This window comes from Salmo salar, chromosome 04, assembly GCF_965601325.2.
Source record: "Salmo salar chromosome 04, fSalSal1, whole genome shotgun sequence".
In the NCBI taxonomy this organism is placed as follows: domain Eukaryota; kingdom Metazoa; phylum Chordata; class Actinopteri; order Salmoniformes; family Salmonidae; genus Salmo; species Salmo salar.
In genome coordinates this window covers 70,717,075-70,730,347 of record NC_138294.1, presented here as the reverse complement: position 1 = coordinate 70,730,347, position 13,273 = coordinate 70,717,075, and the positions used below count along the sequence as shown (strand labels likewise).

Below are 13,273 nucleotides of genomic sequence, written 5' to 3'. Positions count from 1 at the left end.
GGCTCTGGGTTGGGTTTAGGAGATTGGTTAATTGAAGCTGGCTGTGTGTGCGATAGTTGATTACCCCCTAGGGATCACTAACTCCAGGGAAACTCACGCAAGGTTTCTGTCCTTACAGATTAGCTTTCATACACACACAAACTGGCTCACACTCACTCACACAGGAATGCACAAGCACACACACGCATTCACACACACACCAGTGAAGGCTGGTGGGAGGAGCGATAGGAGGATGGGCTCATTGTAATGGCTGGAATGGAATAAATGTAATGCTATCAAACACAAACATGTGGAAACCACGTTTGTCTCGGTTCCATTAATTCTATTCCAGCCATTACAAGGAGCCCTCCAATAGCTCCTCCCATCAGCCTCTGACGCATACATACACATACACACACAAACAAACTGATACACACACACACAATAAGAGGTTATGACGGTGCAAACAACTATTTTGGAGGCCTATGAATTTATGGGACGGTGGGTATGCATTCTTTAACGACAATGTTCAGGCAGGTGGGAGATTAAAACATGCCATGATTTCCTGATTTGTGTGTGTGTTTAGCATGTGTGTGTCTGTCCCAGACTTTTGTGTATGAACAGCTATACAATATAGATCATGTATATCATGATATACAATATATATCAATGTATATCATCCCTACAGGATTTCCTGGTGATTTCTTGGGATATTTGCATTAACAAAATGCTACATTTTTTGGCAATTCTGACTAGGGTTGCAAAGGTACTGGTAATATACCAAAGTCCCGGGAATCTTCAGTAAATGTGTTAATTAACAAAAAATCGATGGCAATCTATTGTAAATTTGGTAATTTATACTCTAATAACTTTAACAAAAAAAATGCATATATAGTATTCATTTTTTATATCTGTGTCCATATTGTCCATCAGTTTCTAGTAGATAGACCATATGGTTAATGAGAAAATAGCCTAATTAATGAAAAAAGCATTTAAGCATTATTTTCAATTAACTCTGTGACTTCCAAATATTGACTTTTATTCACAACTGCCACTAGTTTGACACCAAAACATTGACAACAAATACATATTAACATGTAATAATAAAGGATTTATTAGTAACTGAAAGGTTGCAAGATCAAATCCCTGAGCTGACAAGGTACAAAATCTGTTGTTCTGCCCCGAACAAGGCACTGTTCCTAGGCCGTCATTGAAAATAAGAATTTGTTCTTAACTGACTTGCCTAGTAAAATTTAAAAAATGAAACACCAAAGGTATTCACTAAGTTGATGGTTTATAATTAGGATAATGATTTTTTATTTTAAAATCATCTTATTTAATTATGTCATATATTTTACATTGATAAGGCCACACAGAGGGCCAGAGCTAATTACAGACACCTGTAAAAATCTAAAGTACCCAAAAGGGCCACTAGATGTCTTCTGATAGATTACAGAAAATCCTTGAAAGATACCAAAATTCTGGCAGTTTACTGGTAAACTTAGAAAGTTTGCAAACCTATATCTCCCTTTGCAACCCTATATCTGACATTTTGCATGGCAATATGCCCTGATTTTGTCAAATTTGTCCTGAAAATGCTCTGACGAGGGAAAAAGTTTGTTGACGTGTGGCTTGATTGAACCATATTATGCAGTAAATGTGCAGTGATTGGTTGAAATTGTGAGCCCTCTTTTTGTACTGTGGTGATGTGTCAGTTTTATGTGATAATATTGATATGATTTGCCAACTCTGGTCTCTTGGCGCTCCCACCCCTACGGGAGGGCACCTCCCGCTCAGCCCAGTCAACGCTCTTCTCTGTCCTGGGACCCCAGCTTCCCCCTGAAGCTAGGACAGCAGAGTCCCTGCCCATCTTCCAAAAAACACAACCCTACCTCTTCAAAGAGTATCTTAAATAATCCCACAATACCCACTCCTAACACCCGCACTTGACTCCCCGCCACTAGCTCTGACTTTGCTGATAGCTACTTTATTGAGGAAAAATTGACTTACTATGACTGAGACATTTGGTTGTCCCACCTACCTATCTTAAGATGAATGCACTTACTGTAAGTTGCCCTGGATAAGAGTTTCTGCTAAATTACAAAAATGTAAAATGTAAATGTAAAGATTTGACTGCTTTATGCGGAAGTAGTGCATTGATTGGTCAAATTTGCAAGGCCTTGCAAATGCATGGATTTGTTGATTTTACCAAAATGCGATCGCAGAATTGCGGAATCCTGGAGGGAGAATAAGCTCCAAAAGTATTGGGACTGTGACAAATGTTTTGTTCTTTTGGCTCTGTACTCCAGCGCTTTGGATTTGAAATTATACAATAACGGTAAGGTTATAGTGTGGACTGTCCGCTTAAATTTGAATGTATTTTCATTCATATCGGGTGAACCGTTTAGAAATTACAGCACTTTTTGTAAATAGTCCCCCTCCCCATATTAATGGACCAAAAGTATTGGAACAAATTCACTTATGTGTATTAAAGTAGTAGAACGTTTATTATTTGGTCCAATATTCCTAGCACGCAATGATTACATCAAGCTTGTGACTCTACAAACTTGTTGGATGCATTTGCTTTTTGTTTTAGGATGTGTTTCAGATTATTTTGTACCCAATAGATATGTATGGAAAATTATGCATTGTGTCATTCTGAGGACACTTTTATGGTGAATAAGAATATAATATGTTTCTAAACACGTCTATAGTAATGTGGATGCTACCGTGATAACAGATGGTTCTAAATGAATCATGAATAATGATGCACATATGATACTCCAAATACATGCTAACCTCTCACCATTACTATAACAGGGGAGGTTAGAATTTTGGGGTAGGATATTTGTGCATCTGTAACTTTCTCACTCATCATTATTCATTGATTCATTCAGGATTCATGGTAGCATCCACATCTGCATTTCCTCATAGTCAATGTATCATTTCAAATCGAAAGTGCTGGAGTACTGTACAGAACCCCCCCCCCCCCCCCCCGGACCCGATAGGCATACATTTTTTTATTATATAGAGACCTGTTCCGAATGGACCCAGGGACAACTAGACCCTATCCGTATAGACCTGCTTGGATCCAGACCCGGTCTGATCCGAGTGAAGAAAGCAACAGAAAGGAAAACATTTCAGCTACTTTATAAACCAGAGCTGATAAAACTCGAGAGGAGGGAGAGAGGTGTTGCTCTAGCAGGCAGGGGAGAAGGGCCATACTGTGAGCAAGTGACATGGAGAGGAGGGAGGGAGAGACAGCAACTAACCAAGTCAACTTGCTGCCATAGCTCCCAAAGTTATTTATCATCAAATATGATTATGCAGTACCTGTCTTAACTGCATCAAACCAGGAGAAGCGGATTACTTAGTACCTGTCTTGACTGCTTCAAACCAGGAGAAGCTAGTTAAGCTAGCTAATGTTAGCTAGCTAGGCTAACTGAGGCTGCAGTGCATGCACTTTCTCTTCCTACTGTTACAAATAACAACAACTCCATTCAGAATATTAAGTAGCAGTCTGCCTCCCTGTTGGCTATTGGTCATTGTAGTCTATCCTTTTCCTATAACTTTGAATTATGTCATTTAATTTCATCTTCCATTGATTAGATATCTATTAACTTTTGCCACACATGGAGTGAGGCTCTATTTCTTTAGCCTATTGCCACTTTGATAACTTACAGTGCCTTTGGAAAGTATTCAGACCCCTTGACTTCTCCACATTTTGTTATGTTACAGCCTTATTCTAAAATAGATTAAATATATATATTTTTCAGCAATCTCCACACAATACCCCATAATGACGAAGTTTAAAGAGGTTTTTAGAATGTTTTACAAACGTATTAAAAATAAAAAACACATAGCTTATTTACATAAGTATTGCTATGAGACTCGAAATTGAGCTCACGTGTATCCTGTTTCCATTGATCATCCTTGAGATGTTTCTACAACTTGATTGGAGTCCACCTGTGGTAAATTCAATTGATTGGACATGATTTGGAAAGGCACACGCCTGTCTATATAAGGTCCCACAGTTGACAGTGCATGTCAGAGCAAAAACCAAGCCATGAGGTCGAAGGAATTGTCCGTAGAGCTCCGAGACAGGATTATGTCGAGACACAGATCTGGAGAAGGGTACCAAAAAAATTCTGCCGCATTGAAGGTTCCCAGGAACACAGTGGCTTCCATCATTCTTAAATGGAAGAAGTTTGGAACCACCAAGACTCTTACTAGAGCTGGCCGCTCAGCCAAACTGAGCAATCGGGGGCTAAGGGTCTTGGTCAGGGAGGTGACCAAGAACCCGATGGTCACTCTGACAGAGCTCTAGAGTTCCTCTGTGGAGATGGAAGAACCTTCCAGAAGGACAACCATCTCTGCAGCACTCCACCAAAACCTGCCTCAGAGCGCTCAGGACTTCAGACTGGGGTGAAGGTTCCCCTTCCAACAGGACAATGACCCAAAGCACACATCCAAGACAATGCAGGAGTGGCTTCGGGACAAGTCTCTGATTGTCCTTGAGTGGCCCAGCCAGAGCCCGGACTTGAACCCAATCGAAGATCTCTGGAGAGACCTGAAAATTGCTGTGCAGCAACGCTCCCCATCCAACCTGACAGAGCTTGAGAGGATCTGCAGAGAAGAATGGGAGAAACTTCCCAAATACAGGTGTGCAAAACTTGTAGCGTCATACCCAAAAAGACTCAATGATGTAATTGCTGCCAAAGGTGCTTCAACAAAGTACTGAGTAAAGGGTCTGAATACTTGTGTAAATGTGAAATTTCAGTTTTAAATTAGCAAAAAATTCTAAAAACCTGTTTTTGCTTTGTCATTATGGGGTTAGGGTTAGGGCTAGAATATGGCTATAACAAAATGTGGAAAAGTCAAGGCATCAGAATACTTTCCGAAGGAACTTTATGATTGGCCAACAACAAGCTACAGGCGCCACGCACTTCTCTCTTGAAAAGCAAGAGCAGCTGCATAAATTATAAAATGTCTCTCTTTGTCTCTACTGCAGCAATCGCGTTCGGATCTGTACATGCCATTCCGGACAAGTCGGTTAAAATTACACATACCCGAGACAATCATATTGCTCTTCAACCGATCGCTGCCCGCACCTGCCCTCCCGTCCAGCATCACTACTCTGGACGGTTCTGACTTAGAATATGTGGACAACTACAAATACCTAGGTGTCTGGTTAGACTGTAAACTCTCCTTCCAGACTCACATCAAACATCTCCAATCCAAAATTAAATCTAGAATTGACTTCCTTTTTTGCAACAAAGCATCCTTCACTCATGCTGCCAAACATACCCTCGTAAAACTGACCATCCTACCGATCCTCGACTTCGGTGATGTCATTTACAAAATAGCCTCCAACACTCTACTCAACAAATTGGATGCAGTCTATCACAGTGCCATCCGTTTTGTCACCAAAGCCCCATATACTACCCACCACTGCGACCTATACGCTCTCGTTGGCTGGCCCTCGCTTCATACTCATCGCCAAACCCACTGGCTCCAGGTCATCTACAAGACCCTGCTAGGTAAAGCCCCGCCTTATCTCAGCTCGCTGGTCACCATAGCAGCACCCACCCGTAGCATGCGCTCCAGCAGGTATATCTCACTGGTCACCCCCAAAGCCAATTCCTCCTTTGGCCGCCTCTCCTTCCAGTTCTCTGCTGCCAATGACTGGAACGAACTACAAAAATCACTGAAACTGGAGACACTTATCTCCCTCACAAGCTTTAACCACCAGCTGTCAGAGCAGCTGACAGATCACTGCACCTGTACATAACCCATCTGTAAATAGCCCAAACAACTACCTCATACCCTACTGTATTTATTTATTTATATTGCTCCTTTGCACCCCAGTATTTCTACTTTGCACATTCATCTACTGCACATCTACCATTCCAGTGTTTAATTGCTATATTGTATTTACTTCGCCACCATGGCCTATTTATTGCCTTACCTCCCTTATCTCACCTCATTTGCACACATTGTATATGGACTTGTTTTTCTACTGTATTATTGTTTGTATGTTTGTTTACTCCATGTGTAACTCTGTGTTGTTGTATGTGTCGAACTGCTTTGCTTTATCTTGGCCAGGTCCCAGTTGTAAATGAGAACTTGTTCTCAACTTGCCTACCTGGTTAAATAAAGGTGAAAAAATTAAATAATAATAAAATATCAGATCCTTCTGAGACCTGTGACATTATTTAGACTTCTGGATTTTTATTTAACCTTTATTTAACTAGGCAAGTCAGTTAAGAACATATTCTTACTTACAATGACGGCCTACCGGGGAACAGTGCCTTGTTCACCGCCTTGTTCAGGGGCACAACAACAGATTTTTACCTTGTCAGCTCGGGGATTCAATCCAGCAACCTTTTGGTTATTGGCCCAACGCTTTAAACACTAGGCTACCTGCCACCCCACGGGTATATGTGGATTCGGACCCGCTTGGGTCCCAGATCGGGTCTCAGGTATATGTGGATCTGTGAAGCCCTCTAGAGTTTGTGTTCCTCCCACAGACACTCACCACTCTCGACCTCCAGCAGGGCCTTGGTGAGGATGCTCCCAGCTACAGAGATAGCCTGACAGATGTAGTATCCCGAGTCCTCACTGTGGACGTCTGTGATGGTCAGTTCCCCGCTCAGAGACACAGAGAACCGGCCCGACTGGGCAGCTTCCTGGATGGGGAACAGCAGGATCTGGGGAGGCAGGAAATGACACAACACACTGTCACATAACAAGTAGGCTGAAACCAGTCAGCACAAGGGGACAAAACTTCACAACAACTGTTGTCACACAACAGGTAAAGCATATCATAACATCACATTATTTTGAACGTAATTTGGTTCTCAATTAACTACCTTGATAGAAATTGGCTGTGTAAAACTGAATAGTATTTTGCCAGTGGGATTTTGAAAGTGTGAAGCAGTGGATACACTTAAGATAATTCAGCCATCTGAAAGGCCACATGAAAGAGAGAGAGAGAGAGAATGTCTGTGTGTGCATGCATGTCTGTTTGCTAAATGCATGCAGTGTATGTGTGTGTGGTTTTCGTCGCCTGTAATGTGTATGTGTATATTTTTTTTTGGGGGGGGGGGGTGCAAGGGTGCGGTGCTCTTTGACTCTGTCCTCTAAGAGGCTTAAAGCTGGTTGGTGGACAGCCCATGGCTAGAGGTAAAAGATGAAGGGATAATCGTGTGTGCGTGAGAGGCAGAGAAAGAGTGAAAAAGGGAGAGGGCCACAGTCGCGCTTAGGGATAGAGAGAGGGAGGAGACAGGCACAGAGGGATAGAGGGAGGGATAGAGGGAGAAGATGGGCACAGAGGGAGGGAAAAAATAGAGGGAAAGGGCAAAGAAGAGGGAGAAAAGAGGGCCACAGGGGCACAAAGGGAGAGCTAGAGGGAGGGAAAGAGGGAGGAGAGAGGCGCAGAGGGATAGAGGAAGGTATAGTGGGAATAGTTAGTTAAACCAAAGAGAAGCCCTCTGTTGTGCTATTTAGAGCCAGGCAGTTTGGTGTTATCTAACACAGCCATGGCAGGGCTACAAATGGGTTCTCTCTCTCTCTCTGCATCTCCGACTCCCACATACAATCCTTCGCTCTCTACATCAACTTCTCATTCCTCTCCCCTCTTTTACATTAGCATCTATCCATTTCTATCTTCCCTTTTCTGTTTCTGTTTCTACCTCTCCCTCTACCCACTATACCAACCACTCTCTCCCTCTATCCACCTTCTCTTCATATCTCTCTCTCCATCACCCCCCCCCCCCCACCCTCCTTCTGTCCCTGAGAGTGATGCTACAGGCTCCCACGCACACACTCCCACCAGGCCTTTCAGCATGCTGCCGCAGACTGTGATGCTTCACAGAGTTCTCTGGATTCTCACAGTGACACGCACGCACGCAGAGACATACACATACTTATTTTCTATCTTGCCTAAGGAGCCTATATACTCCTGGTGAGATCTGCTCTAAAATGAGAAGTATATTGCACATTTACACCATAGACTAACACCAGGGTTCACCTCCCACTGCCTCAAAAAGTGTGTGTGCGCTTGAGCACATGTGCGTGTGAGGACAAATTACTAAAGAGGGAGCCAGAGATCAATATAGCCTAACCAGAAGAAAAAAAACTGTTTCCGATCCTGCTCCTCCTGCTTCCCGCTGCTGCTGGCCTGAAGTTCCCAGTAATAGGCTACATCAGTGGTCGGCATCCTTTTCCATTTGGAGTGCCAAGTTATCGTACCATTTCTACTAATCTGCATGACAGTTATGATTTTCATATGCACATTTTCATGGAACGGTTGCATTATATTTATAAAAAGGTCTTCCTATCTCAAAGTCAATGTCATGTGATTAATCAAAACTATCTAGATGAAAATGATACAAATCTAAAAGTAACTTCTATTGCCATTGCCATTGCCAATGTGTAAAAACAGCCTACATAAAGCCAACAAATAAAGACATTGCAGCCCACAGGTAGAAAATATCCTGATAAAAATAAAAATCCTATAAACCACATTGGCTACGCATGGCCTGTCTGCAAGTAACTTGAAACATTGTATCAACCATTAACTTGGTCAGCCAGAAGCTGGTGCTAACAAACTTGCAAACAACATTGTATCAAATATTCTGGGCCCTCAGAGTTTCCTGTGCCAATGAGCTCCAAACAGACAGACACCGCTGTAGGCTTTTTGTGCAAGGGATAAGACGTAATCAGTTATGCCTATTTTATGACGTTTCCACCCGACCAGAGCATGACGTTTTTTTCCATTTCATGCTGAGTGGCTATCGAAAGGAAGAGCTGGACAGATTTTTCAAATAGGCTATGTTGAGGAGCTATTGACGGTCTCAATGGATGTGAAAAAATACTGTTTACTGACTGTTTGAGGCAAAGAAAAATGAGTTTGAGAATCTCCACATGGTGAGTTAAGACAATCAGAAATAGTATCAGAAATAGTATCAGATCCCCAAATGGGCACATTTATAGGCCTACATTTCCGAGCAGGCCAGGTAGCCTAGGCCTAGTTCTATACGTAATTAAGTGTGTGTCCTTACTCAAGATTGACAGGAGAGCTCCAAACAAAAGACAATGAATTAATTGACAACTTGTAAATGGAATGAAATAAACATGTGTAGCCTAGGTTGTGCGCTCTACAAACAACATGTCCACTTCTACATTGACATCGGTAAGACTGTAATGCATTCAATATATCATTATTATTACCAGAAAATACCGTAACCAAACAAGTGTAGATTAGAAGTTATGGGAATTAACGGTAAATGTACTGCTGGTGATACTGGTGTTGTAAGGGGCTTATTACAGTTGTATTTCAGCCACTAGGGAGTATTCGGGTGAAGCTCATGGGAAATAAAGCAAAACAGTTTATGTGGACTGGGGGAGAGGAAGAAAAACTATTTTATTTTAAATGCTGTAAACTGCTGTTACATCGTGTTGACATGATCAAGTAAACAGTACCTTTCGTGCTGGAGTTTACATTATAAACTCATAGAAAGGATAACACATTTGTTACCCTTTCTATGAGCTTATAATATACGCTACCGTTCAAAAGTTTGGGGTCACTTAGACATTTCCTTGTTTTTGAAAGTAAAGCACATTTTTTGTCCATTAAAATAACATAACATTTATCAGAAATACAGTGTAGACATTGTTAATGTTGTAAATGACTATTGTAGCTGGAAACGGGCTGTCACGACTTCCACTGAAGTCGGTCCCTCTCCTTGTTCGGGCGGTGTTCGGCGGTCGACGTCACCGGCCTTCTAGCCATCGCCGATCCACTTTTCATTTTCCATTTGTTTTGTCTTTGTTTTACACACCTGGTTTCAATTCCCCAATTACATGTTCATTCTTTTACCCTCTGTTTTCCCCATGGTTTTTGTGCGTGTTTGTTTTATGTATTTCGGTCCTTTTGTGTGGGCTTGGTATTTCTACATGTGCTTGGTACTCATCTCTGCTGTCCTGCGCCTGACTCCTCTGCACCAGCTACACCCACACCTTTACACGGGCTGATTTTTCATGGAATATCTACATAGGCGTACAGAGGCCCATTATCAGCAACCATCACTCCTGTGTTCCAATGGCACGTTGTATTAGCTAATCCAAGTTTATTATTTTAAAAGGCTAATTGATCATTAGAAAACCCTTTTGCAATTACGTTAGCACAGCTGAAAACTGTTGTTCTGATTAAAGAAGCAATACAACTGACCTTCTTTAGACTTGTTGAGTATCTGGAGCATCAGCATTTGTGGGTTCGATTACAGGCTCAAAATGGCCAGAAACAAGAACTTTCTTCTGAAACTCGTCAGTCTATTATTGTTCTGAGAAATGACAGCTATTCCATGTGCGAAATTGCCAAGAAACTGAAGATCTCGTACAACGCTGTGTTCTACTCCCTTCACAGAACAGCGCAAACTGGCTCTAACCAGAATAGAAAGAGGAGTGGAAGGCCCCGGTGCACAACTGAGCAAGAGGACAAGTACATTAGAGTGTCTAGTTTGAGAAACAGACGCCTCACAAGTCCTCAACTGGCAGCTTCATTAAATAGTACCCGCAAAACACCAGTCTCAACATCAGTGAACAGTGAAGAAGCGACTATGGGATACTGGCCTTCTAGGCAGAGTTCCTCTGTCCAGTGTCTGTGTTCTTTTGCCCATCTTAATCTTTCTTTTGTTATTCTTTCTTTGCAACTCTGCCTAGAAGGCCAGCATCCTGGAGTCGTCTCTTCACTGTTGACGTTGAGACTGGTGTTTTGCGGGTACTATTTACAACATTAACAATGTCTACACTGTATTTCTGATCAATTTGATGTTATTTTAATGGACAAATTTTTTTATTTTCTTTAAAAAACAAGGACATTTCTAAGTGACCCCAAACTTTTGAATGGTAGTGTAAACTCAAATTCTTTAATGGGTCACCAATGTTGTATCGGACTGTTAGTTGACTAACTGTAGCCTGTCTGATGCTCTGCACAATTCATGTCAGCCTCCTTTGTCCTCTTTCATCAATGACCCATTTTCGACCAATGGCCTGCCATTGGCATGGCAGCCATTTTGTGCCAGAACCACACTGACTGAACATCAGTTTCCACAGTGAAGTGGTCATATTGGTGTATACAGAACAACTGTGTTGACCTGATACAGTATTCTATGGTGGGTGTCTTACCTGGCTGCCTTCTTTCTGCCAGAACACGGCAGGTGGAGGGTTGCCCTTGGTTCCACAGAGGAAGTTTACAGTGCGACCCTGGGCTGTGATCTGGTCCCGGGGCCGAACCACAATCTGAGGGGGCACTGCAGAGAGAGGGAAGAGTATGTTAGGACATCCAAAATATGTTCATGTTGTGTTTCTTTGTGTGTGCACGTGCGTGTGTGCATGCCTGTGTTTGGTGTGCACTTGCTATCCTGTCTTCTTGTGAGTGTGTCTGCAAGCGGTGTGTGTGTCCACCAAGCTGTCACCATTGACACTGTGCATGTGTGGAATGCTTAGAGGCCCACCAGAGCCCCCTGTGCTCACAAACACTATGGACACACACACACACACCTCTGTTTAGAGTGAATAAAATACAGACCACCACTTTGACAACTCTACCAATCTAACACTTACATAATTTGAAGATGATATTTTTTTTTTAATAAGGATTTAGGGTTCTTTGGCTTTCTGCATGCTCAGTGGTGCATATAGAGGAGCCCACCCTCCCTCTACATCCTACCCAGTCATGTACACCTTAAACTGGGGCACAAATCTGGAGGTCACTTCTTGATCTAGATCCTTGTATTCAGATGTCTTTGAAGGAGGAAAATAATACAATGGGGGTGAGGAGAATGAAACTTCATCCTCATAATCTCACACACACACACACACACACACACACACACACACACACACACACACACACACACACACACACACACACACACACACACACACACAGCTTCTTGATTGCCATTGATCACACAACCAGCTATTGTCTATTATTGCAGAGAGACTGAATGTGTAATGATGTCACCTTTGCCCTTGTAGTGCCTAATTGATTTCTCATCTCCCTGGCTGATCCACCTCTCTTATTTCACTTTCACTCTCAATTAGAGAGCAGACAGAGATGAAGGCCAAGGGGTAAAGAGAAGGAGGGGTAGAGAGGAGGGGTAGAGAGAAGGAGAGCCGTCCATGGGAGGGGTGCGTCACTTGAGTGGGTTGAGTCACTGACGTGGTCTTCCTGTCTGGGTTGGCGCCCCCCCTTGGGTTGTGCCATGGCGGAGATCGTTGTGGGCTATACTCGGCCTTGTCTTAGGACGGTAAGTTGGTGGTTGGAGACATCCCTCTAGTGGTGTGGGGGCTGTGCTTTGGCAAAGTGGGTGGGGTTATATCCTGCCTGTTTGGCCCTGTCCGGGGGTATCATCGGATGGGGCCACAGTGTCTTCTGACCCCTCCTGTCTCAGCCTCCAGTATTTATGCTGCAGTAGTTTATGTGTCGGGGGGCTAGGGTCAGTCTGTTACATCTGGAGTATTTCTCTTGTCTTATCCGGTGTCCTGTGTGAATTTAAATATGCTCTCTCTAATTCTCTCTTTCTCTCTTTCTGTCTTTCTCTCGGAGGACCTGAGCCCGAGGACCATGCCTCAGGACTACCTGGTATGATGACTCCTTGCTGTCCCCAGTCCACCTGGCCGTGCTGCTGCTCCAGTTTCAACTGTTCTGCCTGCGGCTATGGAACCCTGACCTGTTCACCGGACGTGCTTGTTGCACCCTCGACAACTACTATGATTATTATTATTTGACCATGCTGGTCATTTATGAACATTTTAACATCTTGACCATGTTCTGTTATAATATCCACCCTGCACAGCCAGAAGAGGACTGGCCACCCCTCATAGCCTGGTTCCTCTCTAGGTTTCTTCCTAGGTTTTTGGCCTTTCTAGGGAGTTTTTCCTAGGGAGTTTTTCCTAGCCACCGTGCTTCTTTCACATGCTTTGCTTGCTGTTTGGGGTTTTAGGCTGGGTTTCTGTACAGCACTTTGAGATATCAGCTGATGTACGAAGGGCTATATAAATACATTTGATTTGATTTGAGAGGGGTAGAGAGAAATGGGGTAGAGAGAAATATGGGTAGAGAGAAGGAGAGGGGGTAGAGAGAAGGAGAGGGGGTAGAGCAAGTGAGTTGGGGGAGTGAGAGGCAGAAAGAGAGAAAGGAAAAGAGTGTTAGAGACAGGTCCTGACGGAGCACATTAATAGTGCCTTTGGGTTGCATCCTATTTATCTCCGCTTTCATTTCCTT

General features: G+C 43.0%; 1 protein-coding gene across 3 annotated transcripts in view; it reads right to left on the bottom strand.

The window, feature by feature from the left end:
* Positions 1-13,273, bottom strand: part of LOC106603666 (roundabout homolog 3) — a 269,644-nt gene that overhangs the window by 40,050 nt on the left and 216,321 nt on the right. For all 3 annotated transcript variants that reach the window (XM_082974681.1, XM_014197617.3, XM_082974682.1), the window contains exons 7-8: positions 11,170-11,294; positions 6,518-6,689 (exon numbers count right to left, since the gene is read on the bottom strand). In XM_082974681.1, the coding sequence (XP_082830807.1) occupies positions 6,518-6,689; positions 11,170-11,294 (297 nt within the window). The remainder of the gene's footprint in view (positions 1-6,517; positions 6,690-11,169; positions 11,295-13,273) is intronic.